The 16,168-nt window shown below is 48.2% G+C and overlaps 1 protein-coding gene across 7 annotated transcripts in view; it reads right to left on the bottom strand.

The window, feature by feature from the left end:
• EFCAB11 (EF-hand calcium binding domain 11) overlaps positions 1-16,168 on the bottom strand; it is a 173,354-nt gene that overhangs the window by 76,898 nt on the left and 80,288 nt on the right. Inside the window, exon 6 of one of the 7 annotated variants that reach the window (XM_027972119.3) lies at positions 4,134-8,334. The exons of the other annotated variants lie outside the window; for them this stretch is intronic. Coding sequence (XP_027827920.2) covers positions 8,298-8,334 — 37 coding nt within the window. The 3' untranslated portion in view covers positions 4,134-8,297. Of the gene's footprint in view, positions 1-4,133; positions 8,335-16,168 lie in introns of those variants that run through there. 7 annotated transcript variants of the gene reach the window in all.

Below are 16,168 nucleotides of genomic sequence, written 5' to 3' on the forward strand. Positions count from 1 at the left end.
TTCTTACTTCCACTGTAGAATCATAAGGGATTTGATTTAGGTCATACCTCAATGGTCTATCGGTTTTCCCTACTTTCTTCAATTTGAGTCTGAATTTGGCAATAAGGAGTTCATGATCTGAGCCACAGTCAGCTCCCAGTCTTGTTTTGCTGACTGTATAGAGCTTCTCCATCTTTGGCTGCAAAGAATATAATTAATCTGATTTTGGAGTTGACCATCTGGTGATGTCCATGTGTAAAGTCTTCTCTTGTGTTGTTGAAAGAGGGTGCTTGCTATGACCAGTGCGTTCTCTTGGCAAAACTCTATTAGTCTTTGCCTTGCTTCATTCCGCATTCCAAGGCCAAATTTGCCTGTTACCCCAGGTGTTTCTTGACTTGCTACTTTTGCATTCCAGTCCCCTATAATGAAAAGGACATCTTTTTGGGAGTTAGTTCTAGAAGTCTTGTAGGTCTTCATAGAACCATTCAACTTCAGCTTCTTTAGCATTACTGGTTGGGACATAGACTTGGATAACTGTGATATTGAATGGTTTGCCTTGGAGACAAACAGAGATCATTCTGTCGTTTTTGAGACTGCATCCAAGTACTGCATTTCACTCTTTTGTTGACCATGATGGCTACTCCATTTCTTCTGGGGGATTCCTGCCCGCAGTAGTAGATATAATGGTCATCTGAGTTAAATTCACCCATTCCAGTCCATTTTAGTTCGCTGATTCCTAGAATGTCGACGTTCACTCTTGCCATCTCTTGTCTGACCACTTCCAATTTGCCTTGATTCACGGACCTAACATTCCAGGTTCCTATGCAATACTGCTCTTTACAGCATCAGATCTTGCTTCTATCACCAGTCACATCCACAACTGGGTATTGTTTTTGCTTTGGCTCCATCTCTTCATTCCTTCTGGAGTTATTTCTCCACTAATCTCCAGTAGCATATTGGGCACCTAATGACCTGGGGAGTTCCTCTTTGGTATCCTATCATTTTGCCTTTTCATGCTGTTCATGGGGTTCTCAAGGCAAGAATACTGAAGAGGCTTGCCATTCCCTTCTCCAGTGGACCACATTCTGTCAGACCTCTCCACCATGACCCGCCCGTCTTGGGTTGCCCCGCAGGCATGGCTTGGTTACATTGAGTTAGACAAGGCTGTGGTCCTAGTGTGATTAGATTGACTAGTTTTCTGTGAGTATGGTTTCAGTGTGTCTGCCCTCTGATGCCCTCTTGCAACACCTACCATCTTACCTGGGTTTCTCCTACCGTGGGCGTGGGGTATCTCTTCACGGCTGCTCCAGCAAAGCGCAGCCGCTGTTCGTTACCTTGGACGAGGGGTATCTCCTTACTGCGCCCTTCCTGACCTTCAACGTGGGATGGCTCCTCCCAGCCCTCCGACGCCCACGCAGCCACAGCTCCTCGGGTTGCTCCTCCCAGCCGCCGCCCCTGGCCTCCAGCCCAGGGTGGCTCCTCCTGGCCACTGTCCCTGGCCTCAGGCACGGGGTGGCTCCTCAGGGCCACCACTCCTGACTTCGGGTGCGAGGTGGCTTCTCCCAGCCACCCCTGACCTCGGACGCAGGGTGTCTCCTCCCGGCCGCCACTGACCTTGACGTGGGGTAGCTCCCCCCGGCCACCACCCCTGGCCTTGGAAGCGGGGTAGCTCCTCTCAGCCGCTGCCCCTGACCTCGAATGCGAGGTGTCTCCTCCTGGCCACCACTGACCTCGGACGCAGGGTAGCTCCTCCCGGCTGCCGCCCCTGACCTCAGACTTGGGTAGCTCCTCTCGGCCATTCCTGCGACCCAGCGCACTCAGTGCGGGTGGCTGCAACCGGCGCACTCAGCGTGGGTGGCTGCAACCGGCGCACTCAGCGTGGGCGGCTGTGACCCATTCTTACAGACAACTTAAAACAAGGTGTATGGCAAGGCAAGATCAAACCATTCAATCCTAAAGGAAATTAACCCTGAATATTGACTGGAAGGACCAATGCTGAAGCTGAAGCTTCAATACTTTGGCCACCTGGTGCAGATACTTGGAAAAGACCCTGATGCTGGAAAGACAGAAGGCAAAAGGAGAAGCGGGCAGCAGAGGATGAGGTGATTAGATAACACCACTGTCGGGGTCCAGCCCTGGTGGATCCAGGGTAATTCGAAGCGGGGACGGTGTGGCGAGAGAGATTTATAGATTTAGAGAGAGATAAGGAAAGAGTTTGCAGTTAAGAGAATAGAGAAGAGAAAGAGGCTGTATTCCTTGGTTTACGTAGAAAGCCAATAAAGCCCCGAGACAAGGGACTTGAACCGTCTACGTAGGGCCACAGGCGCCTGCTTGAATAGCGGAGGGTGCCCTGCCTTGGGCTCCCTCTCGCATGGGTCTTAGAAGCCCAGGCAAATAAGTAGACATGGCGAACCTCTATGCCCCAGATGGGAATCAGCCAGAACATAGAGTAAGAAAGAAAAGAAGACACGGGGGAACCAGTCTTTCCAGGAACTGGCCCGAGAAACTGGTCCGTCCTTTATTTTCCAGGAAAAGCTTTTATACTTTTAGTTGTACATAGAGATAAGTGTAAAAGCAAAGTCTTGCAGGATCAGCAGCTCTGACCCAGGCTTTCTTGCTGCATACCCATCTGTATACACAGGTCTTAGGTGATTTACATCATCTTCTGGCCAGGAGGCCTATTAGCATTTTATGGCCCTTTCTGATAAGGGTCCATCAACCAGAAAACTTATTTGCCTTAAAAGTGTTGTTCTTACTAAAGTCTGGTGCCACTCTCAGAAAGCACTAATTAAGGTTACATTCTCACATAGCAAGGACACAACAATTTATAGCAAGGAAAGAGGAGTACAGTGATTTATAAGAAAGAGAAAGTTCATTAACTCAAAGTCTAGAGTTGCTGACATCAAAACTACTATATTCCTATTTCTGCATCCCGACTACATTGATTAATATCCTCCCAGGTGCCTAAAAGATAAAGGATATGGAGGCCTGGCGGCAAACACTAACTCAACAATGAAACCCTTCACCAAACTAATTCTTAGCTCTAAAAGGCTCTATATCATTGAGATGTTTTAAGCTTCGTGCCTCTCGCAGTTGGGGGGCTGTAAACAATCACAAGTTGTAAAAGTCTCTAACTGTCAGGCAAGTTAAAGAGCCATCAGAAGGATTTGAGCTGAGACACTCCTTTCATACGCAGGAGACCAGTTGGAGCTCTGAGTTAACTTTTTCCAGAGAAAGGTGGTCGGGGATAGCCCCCTGTAATGTCAGAAGAGTATAGTATAGCAGACAGTAAGCAGACAGATTTTGGTTTCGGGGCAGATGCTCAGGCAGAGGACCCCTCGAGACGTGATTCACCTTGCCCCATCAGGTGTCTCCGCAAGACCTGTCCTGGTGGGATCTCCCGTGCTGGCTCCCGGCACACCACTGACTCAGTGGACATGATGTAAGCAAACTCCGGGAGACGGTGAAGGACAGGGGAGCCTGGCGTGCTGCAGTCCATGGAGTCTCAAAGAGTCAGACATGACCGAGCGACTGAACAACAGCAATATGGGAAGGCAAGTAGTAATAAAAGGAAATGACTCATCACTAAACTGTAAGAATTAAGCAAATAAAGCAAAGGAGTTCTAGCCACCATTATTAGGTGACAAACCATCAATTTTAAAATTTATCAGAACTGGTAATTTGGGCATTCAATTCATTTCATTTCTTAAAAAATAGAATGTATTATGAGTAGTATATTTAAAGTTTCAAGGTGTTACATCTGCAGCCAGAAGAAGGAGCATTTTGTTCTCATTTATCATTAATCTCAACGTTTAGATTTTGTTCACAAACACTGCGTCCCTACTTTCTGCAGAGATTACCCCAGGGGCCGGGAATGAACTGATAGAAACCATAATCTGGGACCTCCAGGAACTCACAGATGGTAGATCAGCGCTTCTCACATGAGCATGGCCGATGGAGATATTTTTAAGTATGGATGTGAAAGGCCAATTTATAGAAACTCAAATACTGAAGGTGGCTGGCGGGGAGGGACGTGGAGATCTCCATGGTCTTAAGCTCATAATCACTTCTGATGCTTAGTCTGATGGTTCTGGGTGGAGCATAATACACGACAGGCCGTTTACTCAGTCATCAAATCCTTACCGAGCACCTGACCTGCACCATAGGTGCTGGGTGCTGGGGTGTGGGGGCTGGGGGCTGCTGGATGCCAGAAAATACACACCAGGCAGTTAGAAGGATGAGAGAGTCAGCCAAACAAAGGGGCAGATGATGCTCCACCGCAAACAGAACATCTCCAAATGTGGGATCACACCATACGGTAGGCTTGATGACTAAGTTAGATGATAGAGTATATTCACGGATTCTGAGATTTACTTCATTATTTTCTTTTGGTAGCACATTCCATGACAGTTTTAAGAAAACAGACTTTTCTTTATCTTAGAGCACAGCTGATTAACAATGCTGTGATAGCCCCAGGTGGAGTGCAGAGGGGCTCGGCCATCCATACACACGCATCCTTTCTCCCCCAAACTCCCCTCCCACCCAGGCTGCCACACACACTGAGCAGAGTTTCCTGGGCTCTACCGTAGGTCCATGGTTGCTGGAAGCGGGGAAAGGATGGCAGGAAGGGATGTTTGGGGAGTTTGAGGCTGACATGTCCACACAGTTCAGTTCAGCCGCTCAGTTGTGTCCGACTCTGTGACCCCATAGACTGCAGCATGCCAGGCTTCCCTGTCCATCACCAACTCCTGGAGCTTGCTCAGACTCATGTCCATCGACACACTGTTCTATGCAAAATGGATAACCAACAAGGATCTTCCGAGATTTTTTTTTTGAAAGAGACCTAATTGACCTTCTACTGCAGTCTCCAAGACCACACAACAAAGAAGGGAACTGAAGCTAGGTCCCGTGACTCCTGTTCTTACGCACTTTTTGCCTTGGCTGGAAGCTTCTGCTCAGGAGTAAAGGAACCTCTTCAAGAACCAGGACAAAAACAGAGTATATTTCTCAATTCTCAAAAGCTTGTGTTGTTACTACAGGCATACTATATCCCAGGAGCTATCAATCTGGGGTGTTTTGGAAAAGATACAATCAGCAAAGGAAAAAAACAAGGTGGATGTGAAAAATGTCTCTGAAGCTATTTCAGTTGCTACTCTCAGAAAATGTTTGAATTTCAACTCTAGTAGGCATAACATAAGCTCATAGGAAATGCTGGTTTTGAAATCTGAATCAATGACCTAGAAATAAATCTCCGAGAGGGATAAACGAAATTTTGAAAGAGTAGAATCAAAGAAAATAAAAATGTTATCTTCAAATGGTTTGTAAAAATAATGTTTTGGGGTGACAGTGTGGAAATAGGTACATTTTAGATCTACAGGTATTAATGACATACTGGCATTTTCTGACACAACACGAGTCAGCTAAGAAGCAGGCTTCCTTCAGAGGGGCTCATCGCTGGAACTAACCGAGGGAAGGCTCTTGTCTACGGTCTCACCAAAGATACAGACATGGCCTCCCTACTCAGGTCTTTGCCAGCTGGCACCCCCTGCTGCCACTTTCCTGAGGCTCCTCAAGTGTCAGCAAGGCGCTCTTCTCCAGGACAAAATCAAACTTAGACCTCTTATTTCTTGACACTTCTGTCCACCCTGTCTCCCTGAAACACCCCGTCTTCCCCTTGTTCTCATGGAGCTGCAGATTGCGGGCTCTCTCCTGCCCTCTCCTTGCCCGGCTGCCCCCCAGCCACATGCATCCTCTCAAGTCTCTGCCTGGACTGCTTCCCACTCCAGTCCTCCATCTACACTAAGAGGTGGGGTGGGACGTGGAGATCTCCAGGTTTTAAGCTCATAATCACTTCTGATGTTTAGTTCTCCACCACCAGGGTGGAGCATAATACAAGACAGGCCATTTACTCAGTCATCAAACACTTACCGAACACCTGATCTGCACCATAGGTGCTGGGTGCTAATGGACAGCTCTCCCACCCATCCAGGCTTCCCAGCCCTGGGAGCTCACGGACAGTTCTCTTGGCGCTGCTTCCCAATATCCAATCAGCCTCAGAGGCAATCAGATTCTTTCTGTGTAACAGTCCTAAGCTCTGACTTCCTCTTCACCCATCTGTCTCCTTTACTGTGGAAACACGACTCCTCGATTAAGCCTTGGACAGTTAATGTGGCTTCCCAGGCACCAGCTCTGGTTCATCCTACAGCCTGAAGCCAGATGAAGACCATTCTCTCACGACCCATCCCTGTCCAAGAATAGGTACCTGCCCTGCTGAATCCCACCTCAGTGCCCCTTACCTGGCACGACTCCCCTCCTTGTAAGCCAAACCTTCTACTTTCTCCAGCATGAAATTCCTTCTTGGACGATACCTGCCCAACCTACTCATCTTCCACGGTGAATTTTAATTTCCCCAGCAGTCATATCTGGATCACTCACACTCACTTTATTGCAACTAAAACGCAGTTTGTGTAGAGCCCACAGTAACGGGGGGCCAGCCAAAGGGTTGCCCTGTTTGCTAAACTGAACTGAATTTACTGCAACTCTGCCAAAGCTTAATTGAATTATCCAAAGACTGAACGAACTGAGCAAACATCTGGCTTCAACCATAATAGTCATTACTTTCATTTCTTAAACTATAGTAATAGAAATAGATACACGCGAAAAGCATTTTTTAAATTAGAAAGATCAAGGGAACAAAGATCTTCATACGTTCTTCCTAGTTTTCCGTCCCCTGACGTCTACGGGGACTTTATCACTCTGATTACAAAAGGGTCTTTTGGCGTCTGAGGCGCTAAGGACGGATGACAGGGGGCAGACTCAAATATGTAAAGGATGAGTTGTGTCCACAAGTCTGCGGGTCAGAGAGATGTTTTCCAAATGGGAAATGAATTCTGACAGGAAGCCGCCTGCTGGGCAATGAAGGACAGCTTTGAGAAGCTGGTGATCAGATTCTAGCTACATCGACTAGTCTGAAATACACAGGCGGCGTCTACAGTGTGGAAGCTGCTCTGAGAAGAACTTGATTATGCAGAAGAGGCAGCCAAAGGTCTTCTAAAGTGTGAATGTCCACTTCACTGGGCGCTGATGTGTCACAGAGAACAGGCCCTCCTTACAAAATAACTGATGGTCAAAACCATGAGCCTCCTTGAGAGGCTCATAAATCCTGCCTCCTTCAAATCAAGATTAGCTTCTGACTAGGTAAGCTCAGCAGGAAGTTCCTTTCATAGGGCGGACTGTTTAGGGGGCTTCCCCGGTGGTCCAGCGGTTAAGAATCCACCTTGAATGCAGGGGTTCGATTCCTGGTCAAGGGACTAAGACCTCACGTGCCGAGGAGCAGCTACACCCAAGTGCTGCAACTGCTGTGTCTGCGCTCTGGGGCCCGAGAACCGCAACTAGAGAGTCCGATGCCACAGCCTAAGAGCCTGCCTACTGCTTCCCGCCTGCCGCAATGAGGACTGGACGCAGCCAAATCAATACTTTTTTTTTTAAGATTGTTTAAAAAAAATACAGGTGAAAATTAAAATCATACATGTGTATTTATACCTAATCTCCTCCGTACGTCTTCTTTCTAATCACACGTAAACTGCTGCTTTCATTCATTCACTAAGCTTTCATCAAGCACTACTCAAAGCTCCAGGGAGCCGATGAGGCCTCCCCAAAAGGAACTCACAGGCCAAAGACGGGCGCTCACAGACTTGGTGGAAAGAGATGGAGAGTCAAGGACAGGAAATGGTTAACGGGAAGAAATAACACTAACCGGAAACTTCCTGTTTACTCCTAATTTATTGATTGAAGACTAACCCAACAAATTAATGTCAAATAAATCCAGGGAAGAACTCTGCCAGCTTGCTTGTAGTCAGATTCCGTTTTCTGAAATTCTCACGCGTGAATGCGTCAAGTCAAGGCCACGGTGAGGAGCAGATGCTGGAAGACAGTGACTGTCGGTAGAACAGTCTTTATCTCCTATGGATAAGAAAGGGTCCCTGCCTTTATGTCACGAGAAATACACCTGTTGATGCTTATATCTTCTAGTTTGCTTTTGGCAATAGTTTTGTCCTCACTATAAAAGAAATTTAGAATTGCATCATTGTAAAATAATTCTAAGAGAGCAACAGAGAGTCACTACACAAGTCTTGGAGAACGCACAGAAGTGATCCGTGAGACCAGGTCCTAACGACTCTATTGCTGCCGCTGCTCAGTCACTGAGTCCTAGCCCCCCTGCCTTCACTGTCTCCCGGATTTTGCTCAGATTCATCGCCACTGAGTTGGTGATGCTATCTAACCTTCTCATCTTCTGTCATCCTCTTCTCTTTTTGCCTTCAATCTTTCCCAGCATCCCAGCAAGTCCACAGGGAACTGTAATATACCAAAGCAAATCTTGGAATCAAACAGTATCCTCTAATAATAACTTCGGGGGAAATGGAATAAGATGCAACTGCAAAAGCAAACTTACTTGGCAACCTGTGAGGTCCTCCCCTTCCTCACAGGGTCAGAGCGTCTCTCATCCTCTGCAGGACCACCCCTCCCTGAAGAACTGCTCCCTTTTCTGAACTGCTTATTTCATCTCACCTAGTGGAACTGGGGGGCTTCCCTGGAGACTCAGACGGCAAAGAATCTGTCTGCAACGTGGCAGTTCAGTTCAGTTCAGCCGCTCAGTCGTGTCCGACTCCTTGTGACCCCATGAATCACAGCACGACAGGCCTCCCTGTCCATCACCAACTCCCAGAGTTCACTCAGACTCACGTCCATCGAGTCTGTGATGCCATCCAGCCATCTCATCCTCAGTTGTCCCCTTCTCCTCCTGCTCCCAATCCCTCCCAGCATCAGAGTCCTTTCCAATGAGTCAACTCTTCTCATGAGGTGGTCAAAGTACTAGAGTTTCAGCTTTAGCATCATTCCTTCCAAAGAAATCCCAGGGCTGATCCCCTTTAGGATGGACTGGTTGGATCTCCTTGCAGTCCAAGGGACTCTCAAGAGTCTTCTCCAACACCACAGTTCAAAAGCATCAGTTCTTCAGCGCTCAGCTTTCTTCACAGTCCAACTCTCACATCCATACATGACCACTGGAAAAACCATAGCCTTGACTAGACGGACCTTAGTTGGCAAAGTAATATCTCTGCTTTTGAATATGCTATCTAGGTTGGTCGTAACTTTTCTTCCAAGGAGTAAGCGTCTTTTAATTTCATGGCTGCAGTCACCATCTGCAGTGATTTTGGAGCCCCCAAAAATAAAGTCTGACACTGTTTCCACTGTTTTCCCATCTATTTCCCATGAAGTGATGGGACCGGATGCCATGATCTTCGTTTTCTGAATGTTGAGCTTTAGGCCAACTTTTTCACTCTCCACTTTCACTTTCATCAAGAGGCTTTTTAGTTCCTCTTCACTTTCTGCCATAAGGGTGGTGTCATCCGCATATCTGAGGTGATTGATATTTCTCCCAGCAATCTTGATTCCAGCTTGTGTTTTCCTGGGTAGGGAAAAATCCCCTGGAGAAGGAAATGGCAACCCACTCCAGTATTCTTGCCTGGAGAATCCCATGGACAGACAAGTCCACGGGGTCACAAAGAGTTAAGACACAACTGAGCGACTAACACTTAGACTTAGTGGAAACAGGCAGTAAATAATTTGCTCCTATTCATGCTCCACGTCCTTGTCTTTTTCTCCACATAGATCACGCGCTGGTCTCTGAGGACAGGAAGATCGCCTTCTATACCTCTGTGTCCCCGGCAGCTAGGAGCACCCTGCGCAGGAGGCATGTCGGTCGATGTGGCCTCCAATGCTTGTTCTCATAGTCACCACTGAACGTGAATACTAACAAAATGCAGTTGGTTAACATTTTGAAGAAAGAACCTGGGGTTAAAATTTTCTAATGTAATATATTTTGCCTTATTTGCCATGATTTCTGAAGAATTCAATATAGCGTATGATTTAGACAAGTAAAAATTGTAAGAAATAAAACCATTCCTGTTTTTTAAAAATGGACATTCATTTATTGTGAATTTTAAAATCTCTTTAGGACTTCCCTAATCCCTTGGACTTCAAGGAGATCAAACCAGTCCATCCTAAAGGAAATCAGTCCTGAATATTCATTGGAAGGACTGATGCAGAAGCTGAAACCAATCCTTTGGCCACCTGATGTGAAACTGACTCATTTGAAAAGGCCCTGATGCTGGGAAAGATTGAAGGTGGGAGGAGAAGGGGACGACAGAGGATGAGATGGCTGGATGGCATCACTGACTCAATGGACATGAGTTTGAGTAAACTCCGGGAGATGGTGATGGACAGGGAGGCCTGGTGTCACAAAGAGTCAGACACGACTGAGGGACTGAACTGAGGACTTCCCTGGTGGTCTAGTGGGTAAGAATCTGCCTGCCAATGCAGGGGGCATGACTTGGTCAGGGAACTAAGATCTCATCTGCTGCAGAGCAACGAAGTCCACATGCCCCGATCAGTGAGCCCGCGCATGGGGCCCGCGCTTCACGAGAGAAGCCGCTCGTGAGAAGCCCACGCATGGCAACCAGAGAGTAAACAAGTAAATAATAACGATAATAAACTCTTTAAACTTAGATTAAATACACAGAGAACAAAAGATCACGAAGCTTCTCACTGCCATTAACCCTTGTTTGCCATTCCCCTCTACAAAACTCCTGTTGATACAGTCATTCTAATACGTCAATGAGGAACACTGTTCAACGTGTTTTAAATAAGTTTTAAATAATGCATAACTGTCCTAAACAAATAGGATCTACACCTTTTTTGAATTCCACCTGCCACACCCCCACACTTAGCCTACTTAAACTCACATCTGGGGCTCTCCAGGTGGTCCAGGAGCTAAGCCTCTGTGCTCCTGATGCAGGGGGCCGGGGTTCAACGCCTAATCATGGAACTAACTAGACCCCACACACGGCAACTAAGACTCTGCCTGCCTCAACCAAAGACCGTGAGTGCTGCAATGAAGAGCGAAGATCCCTCATGTCCCAAGGAAGACCTGGTCCAGCCAAATAAATAATAAATAAATATATATTTTAAAAAATCAGGCTCTCCAACGGCACAGGAGTGTCAGAGACAAACACCACAGGTACCTTGAGAGCTATGAGCAGACGGGTGGCCGCCCGAGCGTGTCAGGGGAAGGCTGGTGTGGGGACACGGGCTTCAGGGACTCTCAGACGGCCTCACCGTCGCCTCTGAAAGTAACGCACTCCCACTCTCTCACTGATGCCCATGTCTCCGTAAGGTTCTGTGAGGAGGTGTAAGGTTTAGGACATAAATATGCCTATGCTGCTGGCACTGCTTAGCTTCCCTAGAAACCCCAGACAGTCCCCATGGCAAGACCCCACCCACTCCCACGGGTGAGCTTGGCCGAGCAGCAGGGTGCCAGCGTCTCACCTGCAACAACCGGTCCCTGGATGAGCAGGTAGTCTTGGGCCTCGTAACTGGTTGAGGAGGGTCCCAGGACCGTAGCGGGAAGCCCAGAACCTCTCACCGGCTTGTCTAAGCACAGTGGCTTACATGAAGCTCATAAATGAAGGGTACCCCCCACCTGTGGTCTTGAACCTTCCTTTCCTTCTAGAGAGATTCCCTGGGTGGCTTTCTGGTGGCTGTGCTATAGGACATGGCAACCCACTCCAGGATTCTTGCCTGGAGAATCCCACGGACAGAGGAGCCTGGCGGGCTATAGTCCATAGGGTCGCAAAGAGTCAGACACAACTGAGCAACTAACACTCACGGTCTTTCCCACCAAAATAAGGAACGGATAAGCACATGTCAACAGCGGAGCCTGCAGGCTACAGTCCACGAGGTCGCAAAGAGGTGGACATGACTTAGTGACTAGACAACAAGTACAGGTGGAGACAAGTCCCCACAGAGCCGAGGCGCGGACCTTCTGCCAAACGCTCTCCTGCAGACACTGCCCTGGGGCTCTCCCCCGCCTCAAGCACCAGCACCTGCCTTCCAGACGCTGCCGGCCGGGGCATCCCCCGGGGAGGCTCCTCCTGCTTCTCTTCTGCTGCCTTCCTTGTTTTAGGTGCTCTGTAAGTCAGATTAAAGTGTTTGTTTGTTTATTTTTTCAGCAGCCGACTAAAGACAAATCTGCAAGTTCAGGATAAAGAAAGACACTTCAAACTCTGCCTCTGAAGGCTGGTTTTGAGTCAAGTAATTCACTTCCCTCCTAGGGACCAGTTATAGATCAGGAGGAAAGTGGCATGCGTAGCTTCCACGAGAAAACTAGAGACAGAAGCGCAGTCCGCACCCTGGCTGCCTTCTCCGAGAAACAAAAGCGTGCGCGTGCGAGAAATGCCACCACGTGCAGCAAGATAGAAACCTCTCCAAGGCGCTCGTCCCGCCTCCTTGTACTTCAGAAAAGTTGACTCCAGCTTATGCAACAATATTAAGCACCCAGATCAAAACACGGTTCTGACAAGAAGGAAAAGTATCAAAGTCTCTAGAAACAGGGGTAACAGGATCCCAGCCTGCCCGGAGGTCACAGAGCTCAGCCACCTGTCCCCCTACACAGCTTCTGATGCTCACGATGGAAGAGAGTTCCTTATGCTCCCACGTCACTGTTACAATTAAGCTGTCGCATGGCTAAAAGCACAAGCTGTAGGGTCTGCAGAACAGACCTTGCCTTCTGGCTAGAGCGACTCCACGGACTGCAGCACGCCAGGCTTCCCTCTCCTTCACTGTCTCCCAGAGTTTGCTCAAATTCAAGTCCATTGAGTCAGTGATGCCATCCGACCATCTCAGCCTCTGTCAGCCCCTTCTCCTGCCCTCAATCTTTCCAAGCATCAGTGTCTTTTCCAGTGAGTTGGCTCTTTGCATCAGGTGGCCAAAGTACTGGAGCTTCAGCTTCAGCATCAGTCCTTCCAATGAATATTCAGGGTTGATTTCCTTTAGGATGGACTGGCTTGATCTCCTTGCAGCCCAGGGGACTCCCAAGGCCCAGTGCAGCCAAACAAGCAAACAAACAAACAGAAAATACGAAACGGAGGTGATGAGAGCAGCCACACTGGGCGTGCTGGGAACAGGGCACGCGACAGAGCGTGAAGGCGCTGAGCCTCCAGTGGCGGTGAAGACGCTCAGCGGTGGGATGACGACAGCACCCTAGGGGTGACCTCGCAAAGAGCCTACTGTCTTGACTCTCCAGGTCAGCTAGAGCCAGGAGCTGCTGTCCTCCCACACCAGGAGGGGCTGGAGAGCTCCCAGCAGCCTCCTGCGGGGCTCAGCTGTCAGCAAGGAGCAGCGGCCATTCTCGGGGGATAAAAAAGGACAGAATTCTCCTTAGAGTTTCACTGCCTGAGAAAGACTTCGAGGGTGCCTGCCCTCTCCTCTCTCTCTCTCTCTCCCCTAGATAGAAGGCAGAGTTAGGAAGGGTAATAAGACTTCTCCATTCTCCTGGGACAGAGAAGTGTATAGAGAACCTAGAATGTTTTCCTAAATTTCCCAAATGCCTGGATAAAGCCCCCTTAGCACCATAAATACATAAAACATTTACAGCCTGCTTTTAGGAGCAATGAAAAAGAACAGAATCTGGAAATAACTCTTAACTGATCTTAGCTTAGGCAAATATGAGAGCACTTCAGTTGCAAAAATGTCATGATATCCTGATTATCTAAGAAGGTCAAACACGGAGCCTCTCCAGTATTTCCTGCACAAAGCTGGGCAAGGTCCCATTTTCCCATTCGATGAGGTAGCACTCTCAAGGAAAGACACTAACCTGTACTCTGCTGAAATCCACATAGGAATCTAACAGCTGCTACGCCATTCACAGCAATCCAACAGTATTAGTTACAAACTAAACTTCCCTAACCTGGTCATAAAAATTTATTATGTAATAGTTGATACACACGAAAGAGTGAATAAATGTTCACAAACAGCTACCTCATGAAGCTTGATAATGAAACCGAAACCTACGAGCCCACTCCCACCCAAGAACTAGAAAACCGCCAATATCATTGTAGCTGCCTCATCTCCTTTCCTGACCTCAGCCCTGTGCTTGCCTTCAGAAGTGACTGCTCTCTTAAACGTCAAATGTACCATCCCCTTGTTCCAACTTTTTCTTTTGCCAAGATGGACCTTCAAGAGAATATTGTTTAGTTTACATCAGTTCAGTTCAGTTCAGTCGCTCAGTCACGTCCGACTCTTTGCGACCGCATGAACCGCAGCACGCCAGGCCTCCCTGTCCATCACCAACTCCCGGAGTTCACTCAAACTCATGTCCATTGAGTCGGTGATGTCATCTAGCCATCTCATCCTCTGTCGTCCCCTTTTCCTCCTGCCTCCAATCCCTCCCAGCATCAGAGTCTTTTCCAATGAGTCAACCCTTTGCATGAGGTGGCCAAAATACTGGAGTTTCAGCTTTAGCATCATTCCTTCCAAAGAACACCCAGGGCTGATCTTTAGAATGGACTGGTTGGATCTCCCTGCAGTCCAAGGGACTCTCAAGAGTCTTCTCCAACACCACAGTTCATAAACACTGCAAAAGCTTGGAGACCTCTCCCTCCAAATGGATCTGAAGTGGGCGCCATACAGCCTAGGACGGCTCAGCTCTTGTCTTTCTTCCTCAGCAGGCATCATGTGCCTTCATTTCCCTGGAGACTCGGCCAAAGCCCTGAGGACTCTCCTGGTACCTGCCGGCAGCGGTCACAAAATTTCCTTCATTCTCAGAATAGGTGTCTGTCTACATAGCTGTTATCTGAAATGGGGTAGAACTTTCTGCCCACTCAATAGGGACCGGTGTACTTGTCATTTCTAGCTTGTATGACGGGGACTTGAGGCTGCCCGCCGTATTGGTGGGGAAGCCCTCCTCCCGAAGAAGAGGAAGTGCAACCCAGACGGCTCTGGACAGCTATCTGTGAATTCACTGCAACTACCTCCCTAACAGCTCTTCATCAATAAGGACCAAAGCAGAGACCGGCCAACTGCCTGGGTGACTGTATAACTTGGTCAGCATATCCGCAACCAAGTCCTGCAGACTTGCTTCAACTTCTGTTAGGAACCGTGATTTCCTAATCATTTTTCCAGAAAGCCGTGTCACTGTGAGCATCCCATCCTCACTGATGAAACCCTTAAGAACTGTGAAGGATCTGAGAGTTCAGTCTCACTGCAAGCTACCAAAGTAGCCCATCGGTCTCACGGATGCTGCAGAAGGTCCAGGTCTCCCGGCGCAGAGATGAAGGACGTCATAACCTACAGCGCAGCGAGCAGCGCGAGCATCGTGCCTTCGTGTCGGCTTCCGAGCCTCCGGATGCTGCGGGGGGATGTGATGTGGATGGGCTATGCACGTAAAGAGCCACATCCCCGAGGAGGGGCCTTCAGCCTGCAGAGCCCGGGCCCTTTAGGATGGCTGGTAAGCATGCCTGCCTTTTGTTCTGGGAAGAAACACTAACTCCATCCTCCAAGGATGCTTGCTAATCATTCTTGAAAAGGGACGGTGGCACAAAAGGCAGCCAGTGCCTTACTCATAAGATGTGCAGAAACAAGAGAGGTCCGGGAGTGCCCGTGGTCTATCATTACCTGTCATACATCAATTAAAAATGCTATTTAAAACGTTTTTTTTAAATTTTTATTTAAAATGTTTTAAACAGCATGATTGTTCTAAATTCCATCTTGAACCCAGAAGCGACAGAGCCTTGTGGAAGAATGCGTGACAACGTGCAGGAAAGTGTCCCCCCCGGAGATGCGCAATTATCAGCGCTGACAAGTACGTGCTTTACAGGTTCATACGTTCGGAGGCTTTGAGGGAGTCTTTCTGACTCCGTTTTTTCTGTACTAAACAAGCATAATGATTTTTCTCTGCGATATTCACTTAGAGTGTAATTAACAATTCTAAAAGACAGGAAGATCCGCTTCGAGACGGAACGACAGAAGCACCGTGGCGTCCAGCCACGGTTGGTGCGGCCAGCACGCTTCCTGGACAAGCAGCTCACCTGTACAGCGAAGTCTCCACTTCACATTATCCTGCGGTTTGCACCTTTTCTTCCCAAACCTGCCAGTTTCCTCGTGTTACTAATGTACTGACCTCTGCTTTATATTACCCCGAAATTTATGCCTTTTCTTTAAGTCCATCACATTCCCTGAATCACTAACAGACTGACCTCCCCTTGATATTATCCTGCAATTCACACCTCTGCCTCCCGACTCCCATCAGACCTCCCAGCGCCACCGCTAACGTGCTGACGGCCCACAACCTGTA

Source organism: Ovis aries, chromosome 7 (assembly GCF_016772045.2).
Source record: "Ovis aries strain OAR_USU_Benz2616 breed Rambouillet chromosome 7, ARS-UI_Ramb_v3.0, whole genome shotgun sequence".
NCBI classification, from domain to species: domain Eukaryota; kingdom Metazoa; phylum Chordata; class Mammalia; order Artiodactyla; family Bovidae; genus Ovis; species Ovis aries.